This window comes from Trachypithecus francoisi, unplaced genomic scaffold, assembly GCF_009764315.1.
Source record: "Trachypithecus francoisi isolate TF-2019V2 unplaced genomic scaffold, Tfra_2.0 Lachesis_group4, whole genome shotgun sequence".
Lineage (NCBI taxonomy): Eukaryota > Metazoa > Chordata > Mammalia > Primates > Cercopithecidae > Trachypithecus > Trachypithecus francoisi.
The window spans coordinates 88,067,441-88,091,395 of NW_022681469.1; the positions used below are offsets into that span (position 1 = coordinate 88,067,441).

The 23,955-nt window shown below is 38.6% G+C and overlaps 1 protein-coding gene across 2 annotated transcripts in view; it reads right to left on the reverse strand.

The window, feature by feature from the left end:
- CRPPA (CDP-L-ribitol pyrophosphorylase A) overlaps positions 1 to 23,955 on the reverse strand; it is a 335,076-nt gene that overhangs the window by 277,788 nt on the left and 33,333 nt on the right. For both annotated transcript variants that reach the window (XM_033193728.1, XM_033193727.1), the window contains exon 3: positions 17,236 to 17,385. In XM_033193728.1, the coding sequence (XP_033049619.1) occupies positions 17,236 to 17,385 (150 nt within the window). The remainder of the gene's footprint in view (positions 1 to 17,235; positions 17,386 to 23,955) is intronic.

A 23,955-nucleotide genomic window follows, 5' to 3' on the forward strand; every position in this document is an offset into this window, starting at 1 on the left:
CTCATACATTATATCAACCTTTTCCTGTAGATTCATCGTAGTTGTTTTAAACTACTCTGCCATTTCCAACATCTGGGTCCTTTTCTACTGACCTATTTTCTTAGCACGAGTCACAATATTTAATAAGTTTTAACTACACATTGAGCACTGTAAATGATGTTTTACATTTAGAGATTCTGTTAACTTTCTCTGAAGGATGTTGAGTGTGTTCTGGGAAGTGATCTTCACTCCTAAAATGTGGTTCTCTGGGATATCAATGAAAAGCCAAAGATGTTTATCAAACTCCCATTAATATAGCAGGATTTGAACTCCAAACTGTTTCTCCTCCACCTCAGCAGCTGCTGAAGTACCTGCTTTTCTCTTTCCACCTTCCCATGGGAAGGTGGATGCTTTCCCATGAGTTCCTTAGAATATCACCCCCTGTGTACACAGTTCAGGAGTCAGCAAAGCCTTTAGGGGATATTTATTTATTTTTGAGACAGAGTCTCACTCTACCACCCAGGCTAGAGTGCAGTGGCACAATCTCTGCTCACTGCAACCGCCAACTCTCAGGTTTAGGAGATTCTCATGCCTCAGCCTCCCAAGTAGCTGGAATTACAGATGCATACCACCATGCTCGGCTAATTTTTGTAGTTTTAGTGGATACAGGATTTTACGATGTTGGCCAATCTGGTCTCGAACTCCTGACCTCAAGTGATCTGCCCTTCTTAGTCTCCCAAAGTGCTGGTATTACAGGCATGAGCCACCACCCCGGGTCAGCTTTAGGGGATTTTATAGACGTGTGCAGCCTCCCTCCTCTGTGGCTCCACTATTCTAGGATATCCCCCTCAATTTCCAGCTACCTTGGCAGCTGCAAGCTCCTACTTCACAGGACAAAAAGATAGTAGCTGTCTGCCTTGTCACTACAGGAGCTGTGAAATGACCTCAGGAGAAAAGCTATTATTCAGCATTCAGTCAAGAGTCATAAACGCCACACTAATCTCAACAGGAAAGATTCCATATAAAGTGTTAACTACGGTAGTTTCATTGCTGAGAAGGAATAAGACAGGACTCAGAGATACCTGAAGTCTGAGGGGGAGTACCTGATGAAGGAGCATACCCTCTCCATGTCTGAGCTGCAGCCCACCGGATGGCAGGGAAGTTTCATGGCTTGAGGTGGGCCAGAGTTGGTGCGTGGACGGCAGGGCAAGGCTGTGTCAGAAACCGCAAATGCCTGGCAACCTAGGAGCCCCTGACTGCATGGCCAAGGAGTCTGAGGCTGAACACAGAATGACAGACTGGCCTGACAAGCTGGAAGTCTACTACTGGGGTACCAGCAAAATGAGGCTGGCAGGCACAGAGCCACAGGCCAGGACTAGCAAGCAGGAAAATCTCCACAAGGGTGTACACAGGCAGAAGCTGGCAGGCAGAGAACAGCAGGCCAGATTGGCAGAGAAAACCTGCTAGAAAGTAAACACCACCAAGTGCCACACACATGGCCATGGCAGCTATGGAGCCAGCAGGGATGGAAACATGCCAGAATCAGGAAAAGAAGCCCCCTCCTCCCGCAGCGTCCCTTTGGCACCCTCCAGTGATGAAGCTTAAGACGTCTTAAGCAAAAGAGATGTCCAGCAGGCAGTGATGGGTGGATTTGGAGCTGGGAAGTGATTAAGTGGTACAACATATAAAGGTAGCTCTTACCCAGTACAATTACCTTTCACGAGCTAAATCCCTTCTGATTTTTGCCTACTTTCACTCTTAACTGCCTTTATACAAATAGGTCAAACCTATCCTGCCACCCCCATTCACCCACCCATAAAATATATATCACAGTTTATAATTTATATCCAGAGGGTTGGGCATGCTCTTCTGTCATTACTAGGAATCAAAAACCTTGGGTAACGACTTGACACAGAATCTGATGAATACTGTAAGCAGAAAACTCCCACTATTTCATGTTTCAGAGTACCTACTTGAGGCAAATGTACAGGTATCTTGGCATTCAATAGTATAAATTCCACTGGTCCAAAATATTCTGAAAAAAAACTGCTTTCTACTAATTCTAAAAAATTAAGAAATTGATTAATGTCAAAAGTATTCAAAATGACTCTTCTAAATTGTCCATATAATGCAAAACTGCATCTTTAGCTCCCAGCTTGAAACATCAAGTTTTTTCAAGATATTAATGCCCACAAAGAATGTCAGTAAAATGACGACTTCGAAATAATGTAAAGAAAAAAATGGATTTTTATTTGTTAAATCCATAATGTCTAAGTTCTTGTTGAAGGGCATGTAATTTTATAGGATATGAATCCCACAAAACTATTTCAGACTTGATTAATTTCTACAAAAGTAGTTCATGAAAATGCTTTAATATTAGCAGTTAATAATCTTTATGTTGTGTTTTTGGTTTGTGTTTTTTTGAGACAGAGTCTCGCTCTGTCACCCAAGGTGGAGTGCAGTGGTGCAAACAGAGCTCACTGTAACCTAGAACTCCTGGGCTCAAAGTGATCCTCCACCTCAGTCTCCCTCTTGAGTAGCTGGGAGTACCACCACACCCAGTTAATGCAAGTTTTTCATATTAAACTTCATTTCTCCCCCAAAATAATGGCATCGTTACTAGTACACAAGTAATTCACAGTGTGATCACAAGTACTCTCGTCACTGAATTGCTTGGTAGTCAACATTGTCATCATTGGAAGAATGTCAGAGCATTGCTTGGATACTGGTGTGCAAAGCCAGCAGTTTTAACTGTCAGTTATGTCTAATTCTTTAGTGTCCATCTGTGTCACTTCTCAACTTCCTTCTAACTTTTGTCCCCTCCTGACCATCCTCCAGAAGTGAGAACCTAATTTAAGATGCAGATTCTTGCAGGAAAAGATCAAGAGAAGATATATCCCTCAGTTAATTTTTATTTACTCAGGAGAAGGAGCATCCCTTGCCAAAGTCTGTAACAAAAAACAGGATTTTAGAAGATAAAACAAAAATCCTTTGAAAGTGCCAAGAGGACCTTTTACCTATTGCTTATGAGAGAGTAAGTGTTATATGCCTATTCTCTAGTATTTTATTCTCCATTTTAACTTTCTTACCAGAAAGGCACAAACAGCAATTTTGTGCCTTTGAGATTTCCAGTAATCTCTCAGACTAAAGTCTTTTTACCCCAGAATCCTACTTTTCCAATACAATACCATGAACTCAGGACAAGCCATAGGAAGGAAGTAACAACTCTATTATTGTTGGTGTCCCCACTCTAGCCTCTGCTTCTATGTCCTCCATTTTATTTTTTGTCTTCTGTTGTTCTTGTAGATGTTTACAATTGGACTTCATCCACACTGCATTTTTAGAAACTGTCTAGCCTAAAGACAGATGTTCATGTCTTGTTAAGACACGATTCCTACAGAACAAGTGTGAACTAGGATAAAAAGTATTTTTTAGAAAGTAGTATTGATACCTAAGGATTCTACAATAAGTTCAGTTTTCTATTCTGTAGCACATGAGGAAAATACATTGTTTTAAAAGCAAGTGGTATTTTATACTATTAAAAAGTCATCAAGTCTCATAGTAACATTCATTAGACATCATTAGATTTGGGACACTACACTAGATAATAAGACAAAAGGAAGAAGGAAAATATGGTAAGAGTCAATTACATTAAGGAGTACTTTATCACTCTAAATAACCAAAGCAGTCTTGAAAAAGAACAAAGTTGGAGGTCTCATACTTCCTCATTTCAAATGTTACCATAAAATCACACTAATCACAACAGAGGAGAAGGAGGAGGAGTAGCAGAAGTAGTAGTAGTACTAGTAAAGAGAGACCTATAGACCAATAGAGTACAGAAATAAAGCCCCACATATATGTTGAAATAATTTTGACAAGGGCGCCAAGACCATTTAATGCACGAGAAACACTCTTCAACAAAAGGTGCTGGGAAAACTGAATATCCATATACACATGAATGAATTTGAATTCTTACATCATGACATACATAAAAGTTAACTCAAATTGGACCAAAGACCTAAATATAAGTTAAAGCAAGAATTATAGAAACCTTAGAAGACAACATAGGGGCAAAATCTTCACGACTAACCTTGGCAGTGATTTCTTGGATACAACACCAAAAGCATAGGCAACAACAGAAAATAAATTGAACCATATCTAAATTTAAGAATTCTGTGCATCAAAAGATATATCAGTGAAAAAAAGCAATCTCTGGAATAGAAGAAAATATTTATAAATCATACCTGAAAAAGGTTAATACCTAGAATACATAAAGAACTCCTAAACTCAACAAAAAATAACCACCCAGGGAATTGAATAATGAGATCACTTGGACACAGGAAGGGGAACATCACACACCAGGTCCTATTGTGGGGAGGGGAGAGGGATAGCATTAGGAGATATACCTAATGTAAATGACGAGTTAATGGGTGCAGCACACCAACACGGCACATGTATACATATGTAACAAACCTGCATGTTGTGCACATGTACCCTAGAACTTAAGGTAAAATAAAAAATAAAAATAAAATAAAATAATAAAAGAAAAGAAAAAAAAATAACCACCCAATTTTAAATGGGCAGAGGAATTGAACAGACATTTCTCCCAAGAAGATATATTAAAATGGCCAATTAGTAGATTAAAAGATGTTCAACATCACTAATCATTAGAGAAATGCAAATCAAAACTACAATCAGATACCATTTCATCCCCATTAGGACAATTAGTTTTGTTTTTTTTTTTTTTTTTTTTTAAGTAACTGTTGACAAGGATGTATAGAAACTGATTGGAAACCCTTGTGAACTACTGATAGAAATAAAAATGGTACAGCCACTATGGAAAAAGTATGGCAAATCCTCAAACAATTCAAAGTAGAATTATCATACTTTCCAGTATTTCCACTTCTAGGACTATACTTAAAAGAATTGAAAGCTGAGACTCCAACAGATTTATATACCCATATGCATTAGCAGCGTTATCCTCCATAGCCAAGAGGTGGAAGTAACCCAAGTGTCCATTAACAGAGGAGTGGATAAACAAAATGTGGTATGTATACACAATGGAATGTTACTCAGTCAGCCTGAAAATGGAAATTCTGACACATGTTCCAACATAGATGAACCTTAAAGACATAATGCTAAGTGAAATAAGCAGTCCCATACAATGATTACATGAGGCACCTAGAACAGTCAAACTCAGAGTCAAAGTAAAATGGGGATTGCCAGGAGCTGGGAGAGAGGGGAAGAGGAGTTACCATTTAATAAGCACAAAGTTTCAGTTTTGAAAGATATATTCTGAAGATGATGGTTGCAGAAAAGTGTGAATGTACTTAATGCCACTGAACCACACACTTAATAATTTAAATCGTAAATTTAGTTATATATTTCATCACAAGTTTACAAAGTAACTTTTTAAAAGAGTGCATGTCTCAGTCTATTCAGACCACTGCAACAAACTACCACAGACTGGGTAGTTCATCAACACTAGAAACTTATTCTCACAGTATGGAGGCTGGAAAGTCCAAGATTACTGTGCCAGCAGATTTGGTGTCTGGGGAAAGCATCTTCTCATGTTGTCTTCGCATGGCAGAAAAGGTGGAGGGGCAAAAAGGAACATACACTGTGTCCTCACATGGCAGAAGAGGTAGAAGGGCTGGGCAGCTCTGATGCCTGGGACATTAATATCATTGAAGACAGAACCCTTGTGTCCTAATCACCTCTAAAACAGCCCTACTCCTAATGTCATCACTTTGGAGTTTAAGTTCAACATGTGAATTTTAGAGGGACACATACACACCATAGCAGTGCATCAGATAAGAAATTATCCACGCTTTGAAAATATGTATATTTAACTTTATAAAACAAAGGAGAGAATTATTTGCCTGGACACCTGAGGTATGAGAGAAAGTTATTAAATACAGGCTACAAGATAATGAAAGCACTGTATCTCAATTTGTCATGTTAGAGAAATTCTGATTGTATTAAGTATAAGAAATTAGCGGCTTAGAATACATTTACTAAAATCTAAGAAAGATTTAAAGAATGATCTATGTATTTAACTCAAGATATATTTATTTTACTCTTCCTTTTTTTGGCTTGATAATGCTTGTCAGAGGTTTGTCTCAGTTTTTCTGCTTTTGATCATCATTTCTCTTCCTCCAACACCAGCTTCATCTCCCCTTCCCCATCCCCTACAGATAAGTCTTAACTAAAACAAAATACTATGCCTATAAACTTGAGAATATAAAAGAACAGAAGTTTTAGAAAAATATACAAAGCGTCAAAATCGGCAGGAAAAAAGAAAGCCTAGATATTCAATAACCATTATGGAAATTGAAATGTTAATTATTAACACCATCAAAAGGCTGCTCCTCTGCCCTGCCCCACCAACCCCTAAAGAAGCTCCAAGTTTAGAAAGTCTTACTGAGGAGCTCTATTGGAATTTCAATAATGGGGTATGACTATATCTTAAAACTTTTTCCCAAAAAGAGCAAACAAAAACTGACCCAACTCATTTTATAAGATTGGCAGAGTCTTGCACTGAAAGTCAACGGCAGCAAACTATGAAAAGAAGAATTTCACTTAAACAGAGGGAAAATATCCCAAATAAAATATCAGGTAGCTAAATCCAATAGTCTGAAACATTGCAGCTAGCAGTATTCACCCCAGAATCACAAAGATAGCTTGAAATCAGTAAGTCTATAACGCTAATTCACATTAGACAAAAAGAAAAAAGTAACATGAGAGCTACATGTAGGAAAAGGACGAGATTTCAAAAAGCACAATAGCTATTTCATTTCTTTTAGAGAAATAAGCCTTTTTAGAAAAGTGAAAATTAAAGGTAGATTAAATTTGATAAAGTCTTTATCAAAAAAAAAAAAAACCTGCATCAAGCATTATACTTAAAAAATGAAACAGTCTCTTTAGTGATGGAATCTAGAAAAACATACCCCATTACTGCAACACAATACTGGAGGTCCTGGCCAAAGCAACAAAGATAAATAAATAAGGACCAGTGGGGAAAAAAGGGCAAATTTGTCATTATTGCAGACAATACAATCATGGGAGTAAAAAACTTAGAATTCAAATAGAAACAACACCAGAGTTCAATAAATTTGCCTGCTATAAGTTCAATATACCTGACAGAAAAATGCTGTAAGAGCAAATGTCAGTTAGAAAATGTGATAGAAAATAATATATTAGAACAGATAAAAACTAACCTAAGAAATTACTAATATAAAGTAAAAAATCCTTCAAAGAATGTAAGAGATCTGAATGAACTGTACTATCTTCATAAATAAGAAAATGTAAAGACATCAACTTAATCCCTAGATCTTTTTCAGTTATAAAATTTACTGAGGGCAGGAAATAATTATTGGAATACAGCCTTTACACTTAATATGCCTGAAAGCTAAAGTTGTGTCTTTTTACATTAAGGCATAAAATGTGAGCATCTGAGCCTCAGGTACTTATAACCCAAAGGTCATAATAATAGTGTCCATCCTAAAAGCACTGGCCACAAAAGACATATATCTTAAAAGATAATTTCAAATCCAAAATAAATTTGATCAATTGATGAATGAATTCTTAAAAGTCAAAACATCCTAGCATCCAAACCCAAAGTTTGCCCTGGAAGTTGGTATGTGTATGTTGCCTTTTGTTCAGATAGATAAGGAATGGAGGCATCTGAAGAACTCAATTTTATTTTCTATGAGTCCCGATTGGTAAGGAAATCCCACAGCAGTGCGTTGGATGCTTTTCTTTATTTGAAGTAATGTTTTCAGTGTGTAAAATGTTGTGTAGAAGCAGGAGACTTGCAGGTTGTTCAGTGAAACTGGCATGATGCAGATGTCACAGGTAATGTTCAATGATGAACTAATGCTCAACATTATCTGCCATATAATCAATGTGCAGTGTGGCCTAAGCACCACAAAACATCTGGATTTAAAGCATGAATTCTCTTGGGTTTCGAGATTGTTTATTTCTTGAAAATTTTGGTAAATTAAAATCTGCCCCTCAAGCAAATCAGGGAGTAATTTTTGTCATAGCTTGATTTTTATTAACCATCAGCCAGCCCACATTAACAAATGTTGAACAACAACCTGTTGTTGATGTGTCTCCCAGACTGTGAGAGACACATCAATTTATAATCTTAAAGAATTCCAATAAAATCTCCCAACTGGAGGGAACTTAAGATTTCAAATGTATAGAAAAGACATAAAGATTGATACCAAGTGTATCAGTCACATCTTGTTCCCTGCCTCAGTTTCCCTTGGTCTCATCTGTCTCCTAGGACCCCTCTAACAGAGTGACTAATTGCATGTGGGACCTCATGGTCCTTTAACTGAGGACAGCAGCCAGAGTCTCTGGTTTCTACCCATAGCTTCCACTGGAGACACAGAACCATGATACAGGTCATGGGATCTGGCTTGTCCCTGTGACTGAAGGAGCTAGGAGTTCACTGCCTCTGGGAGAAATGCTAACACAGGGGGAGATGCCAGATGAACTCTGAGTCTTAGAACAGTACACATTGGAGGTAACAATACAACAGTTTTGGATAAGCCTGACTGAATATGTCCCCATGTGATAAAATGACCAGTTGTATTTGTGAAATAATGGCCAGATTTGTAATCATCATCTTACATCAGTATTTAAGCCTTGCCTAAGGCTCTATTGCTAGGGAACCTGTGCTAAAACAGATAATCTTGAAAGTAATTAACAGAAAATAAAACAATATGGTGGTATCACAGGAGACAGTGAATAATGAACCCAGAAATAAATCTACATATATATAAAAAGTTGGCAACATAATAGAAGCACAAATTAGTCAAAAAAAGGATGATTTTATAAATGATGTTGAAAAATTTCTCTTTATAAAGATGAAAAAGGCATGTGCCCTGTATCACAGAATATTTTTAAATGACCTCCAAACAAACTTAAGGCCTAAGTGTGAAATGGAAAAATAGAGTAAAATACAACAATGATACGGACAAGAACTTAAACAAGACCTTCGACTCAAGATTTGGCAACAAACTAATATGTGAATGTATTAAAGACAACACTGACAAACAGATTCAAATATATTTGTAACCTGTAAGACCAAGAAAAAAACAGTATCTAGGATATATACAAAACCCTACCACATCAACAAAAAAAGATAAGACACCCAGAAGACAGTGGACAAAATACATTAAAGCATATTAAAATGTTAGTAAGTGCCTTACTTCACTTAGGCTGCTATAACAAAACACCTCAGACTGCATAGTTTATAAAAAGAATTTACTGCACACAATTCGAGAGGCTGGGAAGTCCAAGATCAAGACTTCAGATCCGGTTTTTGATGAGGAGCCATTCCTGCTAGATAGCACCTTCTTGTTGCATCATCACATGGTAGAAGGGGCAAACAAGCTCCCTCAGGCCTCTTTTCTAAGGGTACTAATCCCATTCATAAAGGCAGAGCCCTCATGCTCTAATCACCTCTCAAAGGTGCCACCTCTCAATACCATCACCTTGGTGGTGAGGTTTCAACAGGAATTTTAGGGGAAACACAGACGTTCAGACCACAGCAATAAGTAACACAAACATGAACAAACATAAAAGCTGCATCCTCACTAGCAATGTAGTTCTAATTAAAACACAAATCAATATACAACCATCAGATTGACAAAAGCTAGAAAACTAAAGAACATTAAAAGCTACAGAAGATGTGGCTGAAACTATAACCACTGCTAACCTTATATAACTATACTCATTAGTCTTAAAGAAACTCACAGAAACTTACAGAACTGAACCACTTATAAACTACCATACATATGAACTGAACAACAGATAAAAGTAATTTATGCTTTTAGGCTAATTTATGCTTTTAGGCTAATGGTTGAGAATGAAATTTCTGGGGGTAACAAATATACTCAAAGAAGATCCCAGCCAAGTCACAGGATCATTTTTTTTTTACAGCTCTTCATAATTTTTCCAAAATGGAACCAAAGAAAATGACATGACTATATAAATCTACCTAGCAGAATAATTGACAGAAGTAAAAAAAAAAAAAAAAAAAAAAAGGGCAAGAGGGAGAAAAAAAAAAAAAAAACATGGGAAATATGTCAAGTAGGAAGACACGTGACCTTGAAGAGTTAAATGCTTTCCAAATCCATCACCAAGATTGTCAATTTACTTTCTCTGATGAAATACCATAAATATATAGATCATGTTTTCATTAATAACTGAGATGTGCCACTTTGCTACTGTGGTTTGCAACTGACTTGTATAAGAAATGATGGTTTGCAAATACTTTCACTAAAGTAACAAGTCCGCTCTTTCTGACTCAAAGCTTCATCTTTAAATCCCTACTCATCTCTCTTTATAAATCATTTTTCTTCATATGTTCTTTCACTCACCCCCCTGAGAGCTTTCCATTCCTTGCCCCTTTCCTCAAATCTCCATTTTCAAAAGAAAAAAAAAAAAAAACGTATGCCCTCTTATCTCTTTCTACTGTACCCTTTGCTCCCTGTGCCCACGGTGCCCCTTATCCCAAAACCCAGTGTGACATGAGGTTTCCCCTGAGGTTCTTCCTTATCTGCAAATCCAATCCAGGCGCAATCAAACAACTAGCAAAAACAGCCAGGGAGGAAGGCAGGAAAGGAGAAGAAATGGGGAACTACACTGTAAAAATGGAAATAAAAGTTCTGAGAGTTGTAATGCTTTGTGGATACAAAGAAAAGACACTTCATAAAATTTCATCTTTTTGACTTATTCCTGTTAACTCAGTATTTAAAGGCCAAACTTGTTGACAGTACAAGTCTTATTTATTCTAATGCATGTGAGGTACAGGCAGGCTATGAATTATGAATTGGAATTCCTGTCATATTTCTTTAATTTTATAGCTATTATATTCAGCTCCCCACAGATAAGCAACAGAAATCTTTAAAAATGGGGGGAGGGATTGTTTCAATTAAGTTAAACAGGCACTTAAAAATACAGCTTCTCAATCTCCATTATGAGATTAACACTTAAATATTACATATCTCCACAGTCAAGTCTAGGATATCAAAGCAAAAGGTACATAATTAACACCCTAGAGACTCATTCTGTCACTGGCTGAATCCTGCTGTATCTTTCATGAATTTTCATTCAAACCTAATTAACAAATTACCTTCTAAAATTCTCTATGTACCAAAAACTTGTGTTAGAATCAAGGCCAGGTCTCTGAACAACAAAATTCAGAATACCATCTGTGCGCACAACAACAATTTTCTCAGGAAATGGATTTTAAAAAGCGTCTTTGTATAATAATTTATTATTTTTCCTCAAACTGCACAGAAAAGAATTTCACATTTGAAGATTCAATAAGAATCCACTGGACCAATCCGTGGGCTTTTCTTCATGTTCCTGGAGATCGCATAGTTTCCACTATTGAATTTGTATTATTCTTTTGTTATTTTCTTTAGAAATATTTTCCTCTGGCAAACTCCTCATGTGGCATTAAAAATTCTCAGGGATGAAATAGTTTTCTCCAATCTTAATAAAAGAAAACTGGACAAATGCCTAGTTACATGGAAAAGTCCGAGATTCTTTGAAAACAAACACATACGAATTTATGTATCTTAAGTAAAATACAATAGATTTTGACTTCTAAATTATCAATCCAGGCATTGGCACTAGCAGCATTTTGGTATTCACAAGTGCAATCAACCTTTCTGATTTTGTGTGTGCACTTACACTTACAAACAGGCATATATACATTTTATATAGTTGTTATTACAACTTTATGTATTAGTTTCTCAGTAACATTCTAACATGAACAATTTCATACTCAAATTCTGCAAAAATAATGTTTAGTGACCCTTTAAAGTTTCTATTAGTAAATGTCACAATTTTATTGATCTCTAGAAATAAAGACTCAGTAAAAATGACCACACTTATAAAAATGCTAAAAATCACCAACCTTACACACAGATCTTTGCCCATACTTCCAAAAATTTTTCAGATGAATTTCTTAAAGATTTTTTAAGGGGACTTCATTAATGTGTATGTACTTAATATATGCACATATATTATCCACACCAAATCTGTTTATATAACTGGCATTAGTGTTAACATATAAAATATGTGTCTACATATATGTATACACATGAAAGTCATCCAACAATATTTAAGAACCTAATCCATGCCATAAACTCTTCTAGGTGCAAGAGATGAGACTGAACAAGATAAAGTCCCTGTCCTCACAGAACTGAGGTTTTAATAGGAAAGATACACACCAAAAAAGATATATCAGGTAGTGATATCTAATAAGCAAACTAAAGCAGAACAAAGTATGATCTTTTTTTTGCTCCAAGGTGGCAAATAGCAGGCAGTGTTAGCGTGACTAGTCCACTTGGAAGGACAGAATAGGGAGTCGAGATTCACATTGTGATTTTCTTTCCCCAAGAACCACAATAGGAACTTAACAGGAAAAACCAAAAGAATCCACAGACCCTTTGAAAGAAGTGGCAGGCTGCAGCCTACTCTGTGAAGACAGGTGAAAAACTCTAAGTGTCCAGGATGTGAGAGGGGGAAAGCCTGCCTCCAATCTTACATCCCCATGGGAGAATGTGAAAATCCAGACCACAGGAGAAGGCCTTAACCCTACTCAGAGCTGGACCGGATTTAGGGAGTGGTGTGAAATATAAAAGTAGAAGCAATAGCAGGAAGTCCCTTGCAGGCATTCCCAGTCTCCAGCACTAGCCAAGGGAAGCCATTCCTGACTATATTTCAGAGAAGCCCTGAGGGAAGTTAGCCAATGAACTCAGGGAGGGGTTGCAGGGTGAAAGAAGCTCCCAACAATTCTGTGATATAATCTCAAGTGGGGATAAACTCCCTTGAACAGAACCCAAGGGTAAGTTGGAAGTGTGCCATAGATAGGAGTGCAGGATCTGGGTGCCCAGCCTTGTGGGCAGATGGGGAGGGACATGGCCTGAAAGCCATGGTTACTATTTCTGCAGGGAATCTAATGGCCTGGGGCAGATTTGAGTTCTGTGTGCAGGCTGCCCAGATCTACATGTGGTGCTGTTAGCAGGGCACTATAGGAGTAACACAGGCCTTACCAATTATGTGGGAGCTGGGTAAGGCTTACTGCTTCCTACTCACTTTGTGAACTCTTCTGCACAACAGAGGCAGTTATACTCCTCCCTGAAGCATTACCACAGTGGCTGGAGAACCACCTGTTCCCTACAGTGGCCATGGCAGCCTCCACCCAAGGAGAGTCTGAGCTAAGAACCACCTAACCCAGCCCCTACCTGGTGGTATTTCTCCACCCACCTTGGTAGCTTAACACAAAGGACAAACTTTTGGGAACTTTACAGCCCAACTCATCTCCCGAGAAGCCAGAATACTTCCCCACGGCAACTTAGGGCAAGCTCAAATCCCACTGCTAATACCAACAGCTGCTGCTCTCTTGCAAGTACCACTTCCTGGCTGATAGCCAAACAACACAGGCCATTACAGCAGCTCAGCAGAATAACCTATCAGACTGACAGCAGATTTCTCAGCAGAAACCTTACATGCCAGAGGGATTGGGGTCCTATCTTTAGCCTCCTGAAACAAAATAATTGTCAGCCAAGAATTTTCTATTCAGCCAAACTAAGCTTCATAAATGAAGTAGAGATAAAATCTTTTTCAGACAAACAAATGCTGAGAAAATTTGCCACTACCAAACCAGCACTACAAGAAATGCTAAATGAGTTCTAAATCTTGAAATAAAAGCTTGATATATCAAAATGGAACCTCCTCCATATAAACCTCACAGGGTCTATAAAACAATAACACAACAAAAAAAAAGTACCTAGGTAAGAGCCAACATGATGAATGGAACAGTACCTCACATCTCAGTAGTAACATTGAATGTAAATGGCCTAAATGCTCCATTAAAAGACACAGAATGGCAGAATGGATAAAACCAACCAAGTATCTGCTGTCTTCAAGAGCCTTACCTAACACATAAGGACTCTCACATAAACTTAAGGTAAAGAGGTGGAAAAACATACTGCATGCAAACCAAATGGAAAACAAAAGTGGGCAGGAGTAGTGATTCTGATACCAGAAAAAAGGGATACATGATAGATGCTGCTACTTTAAGATTACAAGATTATCAGGTAAGACTTCTTTGAGGAGGTGATGTTTGCTACAGATCTCAATAAAGAGTGGAAACAGGTCGAGTGTGGTGGCTCACGCCTGTACTCCCAACACTTTGGGAGGCCAAGGCAGGCGGATCACCTGAGGTCATGAGTTTGAGACCAGCCTGGCCAACATGGTGAAACCCCATCTCTATTAAAAATACAAAAATTAGCTGGGCATGTTGGCAGGCACCTGTAATCCCAGCTATCTGGGAGGCTGAGGCTGGAGAATCACTTGAATCCAGAAGGCAGAGGTTGCAGTGAGCCAAGACTGTGCTATTGCAGTCTAGCCTGGGCAACAAGAGTGAAACTCCATCTCACACACACACAAAAAAAAAAGAGTGGAAATAAGCAGTTTGAGATCTGGAAAGAGTGGCCTAGGCAGAGGAAGAATAAGTATGTGGACCATTTTTAAAATATTTATATGCACAGCCTTTTATGATCATTCCTTTGAACGAATATACATACTTGGTATTAGTAATACACCAGGCAGATTGCTAAGAACAAGACAAGTACCATCCCTGCCTTCGTAGGGCTCACAGCCTTGCAGAGGAGTTTGACATTTCACAAATGACTTCAAGCAATTATTCAATTATCAGTCTGATGCTGGGGAGAAAAGAAAAACAGGCACTAGAAGAACACAGAATGGGTCAGCCCAACCTGGTGTGGCCAGACAGGAAAGAATTCCTTGAATAAATGATAATTATAGGATAACTAAATAATAAGTAGCAAGGTGGGACGTAAACTTCCAGATAGTGGGAATCTTGTATTTGAAGAACTAAAGTGAGCATGGCTACAGCATATATAAGGGGGCAAATGAGATAAGACAGAAGAAATAGGGAGAAGCAGCAATCCAGCCAGTCAGCATATAGAATGGCAGTTAGACACCTGTGACCTTCCAGTACCATTTGAAGAGGCGGAGTTATCTATAACCTAAAACTGCACACCTTTTATTTTACCACATTCTGCAGTGACCACGGATCAGCTTGCAATGGGTTTCTTCTGACTCAACTTCATATGACACCTTAGTTACAATCGCCAGTTATCTGTTTGTGATGGTCAATATTAGGTATTAACTTGATTAAAGGATGCCTGGATAGCTGGTATTGTTTTGGGGTGTGTCTGTGAGGGTGTTACCCAGAGGGGAGTGACATTTGAGTCAGTGGACTGGGAAAGGAAAAACCACCCTCAACGTGGGTGGGGCCATTCAATTGGTTGCCAGCACAGCAAGAACAAAGCAGGCAAAAGAAGGTGGGATAAGCTGGCCTGCTGAGTCTTCTGGCCATCATCTTTCTCCTGTGCTGGATACTTACTCCTGTTCCTTCTGCCCTTAGACATCAGACAACAGGATTTTCAGCCTTTGAAGGCTGCAATCTCAGCGTCTCTACTTTTGAGGCTTTTGGACTCTAATTGAACCACTACTAGCTTCTTTCTTCCCCAGCTTGCAGATGGCCTATTGTGGGACTTCACCTTGTAACTGTGTGAGCCAATTCTCCCTAATAAATTCTTTTTCATATATACATATATCCTATTAGTTCTGCTCCTCTGGAGAACCCTAATGCACTGCTCAGTTCCCAAATGATCAACACTATTACATATTTTCTGCATTCATTCCTCAAAAGGGACAAATTCCAAGTCCTCTCATCACATCTACCAGTCTATCTGCATCTGTCTTCACCTACTCTTTCCTCCTGTCCCTATGGATGAACTATCCATATTCCCAGCCAAGGTCAACTTCGATACCACTAACGCAGTACGTCCCATCCACTCTCACTTTACCACTGTCTTCTCACTGCAGAATCACCCTCATGGGCATAACAATGTGCTGTTTTATCATCCATCTGAAAAAAAAAGTCAGTCTTAATCTATAACTATTCAGCTACCTCCTCCCATTTCTCTACTCAATATATAAAAGTTCCTCCAAAAATCAGCCCTTCTATTCTTAGATCAATTCCAACAAGATTTTCATATCCACCACGCCTGTCAAACACCGGTAATCTCACATTGCAAATGTTTATGTACAGTTCTCAGTCCTCATTTTTTAGAAATCCTAGGCAACATTTAATAGAATAGACATCTGTGACCTTCCAGCACCATTTGAAGAGGAAGAGTTAGCTATAACCTAAAACTGCACACCGCCTTTTATTTTGCCACATTCTGCGATGACCATGGATCAGCTTGCATCTGATTCAGTACAATCAGAAAGTACTTTCTTCATTAAGTTTCTGGGATACTACCCTCTAATCCTTATGGCCACTCTTCTATACCCTTACCTAATTCTTCCTTACTTCCTATAGCAAGTTGACTAAAGCACTAGATTAGTTACTCAAACTTATCTCATTGGGAAGTTTCTGACAAGTCAATATCTGATATTCAATAACTATTTACTCAAATGGGCAAACAAATGACAGTAAAATTATGTAAGTACAGCAATATTTCCAAAAAATGAAAACCAGAAGCAATCCAGTAATATTAATGAAAATACTTGATTTTTAAGTTACTTACTTTTAACTAAAATTTTGATTAACAAAATGTCTAAGGAGCTGTATAGATAACTTACCATAGTACATCTGAGACTGCTGTTCTTAAAAAGACTGGCTTATAAGACAGGCCCTCAGCCAGCATCTGAGAATTAACTGATAAGGGCAAGTCACTGTGCCTGCCTAGACTGTAGGTATCAACAATATGATTTATGCTGAACACCAACTTTCCTTCTCGAAATCTGGAATTTTTGTATGTGCCAAGCAGAGGATATCCACATGACCAATCCAACACCCTGGGCACTGTGTCTCCAACAGGTGAGCATAAATGTCACACACAATTTGCTGCATTTTCATTGCTGGAAAGAAAGTGTGCTTTGCATGATCCTTCAGGAGAGGGAGGGAAGAGAGTATCTAGAAGCCTGCAAATGGATTCCTCAAGATTCTGCCTGTGTCTCTCTCTTCTGACCAGCTGTATACCCTTAGTAATTCATTGTTAATAAGTCTTAGCCTTGAGTATAACTATACACTCAGTACAACGAGTTCTGGAAATTTTCCAAATATGGAGGTTGTTTGGGGAACCCAACATAACAGCAGCTTATTCAAAAAGCCCGAATTCTTACCTGCTGATATGCTTCATAAATCACATCAAATAGAAAAGCTTGGGGCATTTCACTTGCTCTGTGTCTGGCACGTTCTAGCGAGTGGTCTAAGCAACCATCAGCAGATGGACTGATGACAGTAGATACAAGAGGTCGAATGGCTCCTGCTGCCTAAAGAACAAACAGGTAAAGAATATATTATTTAACCTACAAGCTATTTTAAAGTGAAGTTCTGAATTCAGTATCTCACTTTTGAGAGATCTTATTCATACCTTCAATAAGTTACCTTAAGAAAACATCTGAATAAGTGTGATTGGTTCACAAATGGTTATTTCAGGTAAAAAAAAAAAATCAATTTTATAGCATTACAGTTGCATACATTAAGGTGAAATTTTTCTTCATTATAGGTTCAAAATCCTTCTGATCACAGGCCATTGAGGTCAACACTAAAAACAAAGATGCTAAGATCCAACTGGGTATTCCCTGAAGATGAAGGAGGCAGAGAAAGACTATCATGAAATAATTGATATGGATTGCAAATTAATATTAATATACCCTCAGGAGATTTACATATTAGATACTTAAGGAAATAAACAAGTTCTTCAAGATCCCCTAGGTGAGACTCAACAATCCAAACAATGTGGGTTGCTCTAATTTGTATCTTGCTTTAATTCATGAGGAAAAACAGTTCCTTTCAAACACAGTCTCCATGCAATGCTTCCTCAGGCAATACCCATTGACTTCAATTGCTATGATGAAAGCTGTCTTATTAATAGTTGCATCTGAACTTTAGAAGAGACATTTCATGTCTGACAGTTTTTCCCTTTATCTTTAATGGAGTCTCATTGTAATACAGTTTTGAAGGCCATTAGCAAAACAACTGCCTTAAGTGAAACTGCTTTAAAACACAGTTCAATGGTGGGCAGTTAACCAAACCTTATATGAACTCCAAAACATCCTTTCTTCCACACAATTGCTACATGGGGATTGCAGCATATGAAATTAGTGCACAAATAAAACAAGTGTCTTCTTGATGAGACCAACATCTGAATAAGATAGACAGTCCACAATTCATTGGTTTGCAAAAGCCAAGGAATTGGCTGAAAATCAAAGTGAATGTATGAGCCAAATAGACAGTTTATAAAATGTGTCACCCCTTCCAGTGCCTCAAGAAGAAATTTGGAACCTAACCATAAAAGCAAAAATGAGGACACAGGGTGACAAAGAGGAAGCAGTATCCAAGAAGGTGAAGGGTAGGTCAACTGGTCAAGCTCAATACCTATCAGTAGAGCTAGAAGGTAAGACAGGAAGGAAATGCGTGTACACACAAACATGTTTGCTGCTTTAAGAAAAAAGATTCCGCTGAAACTATGTATATTTTGGAATTCTATACCAGGGCATGAAGTTAAAAAATGCTTAAGAGAACATGAGACATCCAAAATGCCAATGCAAGGGGCTCTGCCGACTCTCTCCTCATTGAAACTAGCAAAAAGTATTTTAAGAACCATTAAAAGCCTCTGAAAATTATCCGAAGGACATTCAGCAAATGAAGAAACATTTATTCGAAAAAATCTACTAAATTTTGGTAAGAACAGACTGTGGTATTCAAGCCATGACCTATTTCTTCTTCTATCCCCCAGCCAGCTCAGTGTAATGGATACTCAGAGTATGTATGGCTAAAAAGATAGGGCCTCCTCACCCCAAGTTCCCAGTATGAAGGGCAGACTGCCAGCATTTCCTATGCCCCTCAACACTATGGCACAGAGGCTAAAATCTATGCAAGTGTGGCCCACGAGGTCGAGGCCCACCTCTTTCATATAGTTCCCACCCATGCCCCAGAATACTGGGGCCCTGATCAGTCTTCTTCCAGCTCACACATATGGCAATTTTCATACCGGGGAAATAAAAGACTAGAGTCTTCTACTGCCCCTGTGTAGATCACAGTAGGGATTTTACTCCCAAAAAATTAGTGCACTGTGTCCACCCACAGTTTCAAAGCAGTGATGTGGTGATTTTTCACAAGTAGAAGATAAAGGATGTGAGAGTAGAGAGCTATGAAGCGCTCCCAAAGGGAACTCACTTTATTTGGAAATTCAAACCTAAGTGTACTCTCAAAAGAGATCGTCATGGTAAGCAATTAAAAGAATGCTGGAGGCCGGGCGCGGTGGCTCAAGCCTGTAATCCCAGCACTTTGGGAGGCCGAGATGGGCGGATCACGAGGTCAGGAGATCGAGACCATCCTGGCTAACACGGTGAAACCCCGTCTCTACTAAAAATACAAAAACAAGCCGGGCGAGGTGGCGGGCGCCTGTAGTCCCAGCTACTCGGGAGGCTGAGGCAGGAGAATGGCGGAGCTTGCAGTGAGCTGAGATCTGGCCACTGCACTCCAGTCGGGGCGACAGAGCGAGACTCTGCCTCAAAAAAAAAAAAAAAAAAAAAAAAAAAAAAAAGAATGCTGGAGATACATGAGTGCAAAAAGCTAAACTGTCAGATAGCCAGTTTACCAGTGAAAGCCAGGGGAAATCACAGCTAACAAAAGCTCTCCTGGGATTAGGAACAAACCTCAAATACTGGCCTCAAAAACTACCCCTGCAAAGGGGCTAGAATTTAACTGAGACTACAAGGGATAGATGCCCAAGGCATTATCAAAAATAAAGGTGAGCATTAGCACACAATGAGTGAAGCTTAACAGCTAGGTGAGATATCAAAGGCAGACAATATAATAGAGATCAGGGAAGGAGACAGTCAAAGAGAGCCCCGCTGAAACCACTATCATTCCAGGATGACTATATAATACTCAAGTGTCCACCCTCTGAAAAAGCAACATCAGAAGCTTTTCCCTGTGAAAGTAAAAGACATCACTAAAATAGGCCAGCCAAGTCATAAACAAATAAGCAAACAAGTCACGCATCCAAATAGGAAAGTGATATCCTCCAAGGATGGGGTGGGAGGGGAAAGGCAGGCAAGAGGAACTGCCTATGAGAAGGCCCTGCCCATATATCAAACTTAGCAGATAAAGACCTCAAATCAGAATCAGCTACTATAAATATGTTCAAAGAACCAGAGGAAATTACACTTAAAAGTAGTAAGGCAAGGTATGACAATATCGCTAATGTTAAGCAGTTTAAAAATATAGAAATTCTGGAATTGAAAAGTATAACTATAATGAACATTTATAAAGGAGCTCAGTGACAAGCTTGAACTGGAGAGGAATCAATGAACTTACACTTAGATCAATAGAGGTAATACAATCCAAACAAGAGAAAAAAGGATGATGATAAATGAACAGAACCTCAGAATAAAGGACAGCATTAAGTACACAACAATTTTGTATTGGGAGTACCAAAAGGAAAGACGAGAGAGAAGCAGGAAAAAAAAAAAATTCAAGGAAATGACTGGTAACCTCCCAAAATAAAGGAAAAATTAGTCTTCAAGAAGCTCAATGAACTCCAAAGCAGAAAAATCAGAAAAAAAATCTACATCTAGACACATCTAGTGAAAGTGCTGAAAACCAAAGTCAAGGAAAAAATCTTGAAAGTAGCTCAAGAAAAATGATAAGTAAGAGAACATCAATATTAACAAGTGACTTATCAGAAACAATAAAAGTTAGAAGGCAGTGGGGTAATAGTCACTAAAAGCAAAAATATCTCATATCCAGCAAAACCAATATTTCACACATGAAAGCAAAATGAAAACACTTCCACAGAAACACAGAATTCTTTGCTAACAGATTCATCTTAGAAAAAAATAGCAACAAATGTTCAGCCTGAAGGAAATCAACCCGAGACAGCAATTCTAATTCACATTAAAAAACAAAGTGTACCAGTAAAGATAATGTAAGTATAAAAGACATTATATAAAAGTATAAAAGATTTTTCTTTATATACTGTTTTTAAAAGCAATTATGGAATGTGAGAGTTCCCTGACCCCCCTCACAGGATCTGAAACAGGCTCATCTGTTTGGCTGCCACACACTCAAACCCCTTATGGGATGGGGAGCACCCAGATGGGCAGGTGCAATAGCCAAAGCAAGTGCTTTTGGGCTCCAGCCCCACAGTAGCATCTAGGGGTGGGTTCCCATGACTCCCAAAGCCCCAGTGGGCATTCATGTTACAGTGCTCTTTTAGCTCTGTCATCCACAGACAGCTTAAGTGTTAACCAGCTCAGTGCCCTCCTGGTATCCAGGTACTTGTCCAGCGTCCAGGAAGAATCAGATGAAACATGAACTTGAAGGATGGTGAACGTGGGGGTTTTATTGAGTGGTGGAGGTGGCTCTCAGTAGGATGGATGGGAAGCTAAAAGGGGGATGGGGTGGGAAGATGATCTTCCCCTGCAGTTTGGCTATCCAGCAGTCAATCTTCTCTCCCACCATCCCCAGCTGAACTCCTCTCAACGTTCAGATGCTCTTTCTCTTCTCTCCTTCTCTGCTGCACCGTTCTGCCATTCTGCTGCTCTTCTGTCTGTCTGCTCTTCTTCTCATGGAGCCTGGGGTTTGGGGCTTATGTGGGTACAGGATAGGGTGGGTGTGGCAGGGCAAAAGGCAACATTTGGGTGTGAAAACAGGAAAGTCTGTTCCCATTTAGGACCATGAGTTTCCAGGCTTGAGGATGGGGCCTTTGCCAGGGAACAGCCTCCCTCTACCCAGTATTTCCTTGCCTCCTATCTGTATAAATTATATTAAACAATAGATACATAGTTAACTGATTAGTCTATAACATATTGAACTGTATATTTGATGAAAACGGCAAAAAGGAAGTGGATAGGAATAAAGGTGTACTGGATTAAGGAAATGACACCAGATGGCAACTTGTACTCACAGTAACAAATTAATTAAAAATGACAGGCAATGAAGTTAATACAACAATCTCTATAAATACATACTTGCAGCTGGGTACAGTGGCTCACACCTGTAATCCCAGCACTCTGGGAGGGAGAGGCGGGCAAATCACTTGAGGTAAGGAGTTTGAGACCAGTCTGGCCAACATAGGGGATCCCTGACTCTACTAAAAATACAAAAATTAGCAGGGTGTGGTGGTGAATGCCTGTAGTCCCAGCTACTTGGAAGGGTGAGGCAGGAGAATCACTTGAACCCAGGAAGCAGAGGTTACAGTGAGCTGAGATCATGCCACTGCACTCCAGCCTGGGCAATAGAGACTGTCTCAAAAAATTTGTTTTAATTTAAAATTTAAAAAAGTACATACACACACACATATATACACACACACACACACTTGCTTACCTTTCATCTTCTATAGACAGCAAAATATAAACTAATAATTATTAGGTTGGTGCAAAAGTAATTGCAGCTTTTACCATTACTTTCAATGGCAAAAAATAGAATGGATTGTTGGGTTTCTTACATAGATATAATATGCATAATAACAGTATAAAAAAGGAAAATAGTAGAGCCATGTAATTTTTAAATATCTCACTGGAATTAAGGTAGTACATTCTGAAGCAAATAAATGTTTGCATGTATACTGTAGGCCCTAGAGCAACCACTAACTTAAAAAAATTAGAGAATATAAAGGAATTAAAGTATTACAGTAAAAATATTCACTTACTACAAAAGAAGGCAATAAGAGACATGAAAAAAGTAAGCTAGTAGACAAATCTAATTATATATTAAAACGAATGGATCAAAAGGCAACAATTGTCAAACTGTCTACAAGAGACAACTATGATTCAAAGACACAAATAGGTTGAATTTAAAAGATGTCCAAAATACAAGCAAAAGCGAACAAAGCTGAAGACATAAACAATCCAACAATAGTTACAAACATCAATATTCTACTTTCGATCGCGGCTGGAACTAGGCAGATCAACATGGAAACAAAAGACTTGAAAAATACTATAAACCAAATAAGCCTAACAGACATCTATTGAACATACCATCCAACAACAGCAGAATACCTATTTCAAGTGCACATGGAACATTCTCTAGAACAGACCATATGCTGCATCATAAAACAAGTTTTAAGAGGATCAAAATCATACCAAGTATAGTCTCTTAGAAAAGAATAAAATTAGACACAAAGTTGGAAACTTATTTATTCTTTTCTTTCTTTGGCGGTGGGGGAGGCAGGGTCTTGCTCTGTCCCCCGAGGCTGGAGTACAGTGGCACAATCACCGCTCACTACTGCTTCAGCTTCCTGGGCTCAAGCAACCTGCCAGTCTCAGCCTCCCATGTAGCAGGGATTACAGGCATGTGCCACTCCACCTAGCTAATATTTGATAGAGACAGGATTTCACCATGTTGCTCAGGCTGGTCTCAAACTTCTGGGTTCAAGCAATCTGCCTGCCTTGGAGTACCCAAGTGCTGGCATGAGCAACCATGCCCAGTCAAAGTTGGGAATTTAAAGTATGTGGAAAATGAACAAAAAAAAAAAAAAAAAATTAGTCAAAGAAACCACTAGCAAACTTGAAAATACTTTTCAATGAAAACACAAACAATATGAAAATTTGTGGGATACAGTTAAAGCAGCCCTTTGAGAAAAATGTGTAACTGTGAATGCCTATATAAAAAGATTCTAGACAAGTGTAATTTTTCACCTTAAGACAATGGGGGAAAAAAGAAATAAAATTAAAATAGACAAAGAGTAAACAAAAGAAATAAATTAGAGAATAGAAAAAGAAAAAAAGCCAAATATGGTTCTTTTACAAAATAACAGTTGTGGCTAGGCACGGTGGCTCATACCTGTAATCCCAGCACTTTGGAAGGTCAAGGAATGTGAGTAACTT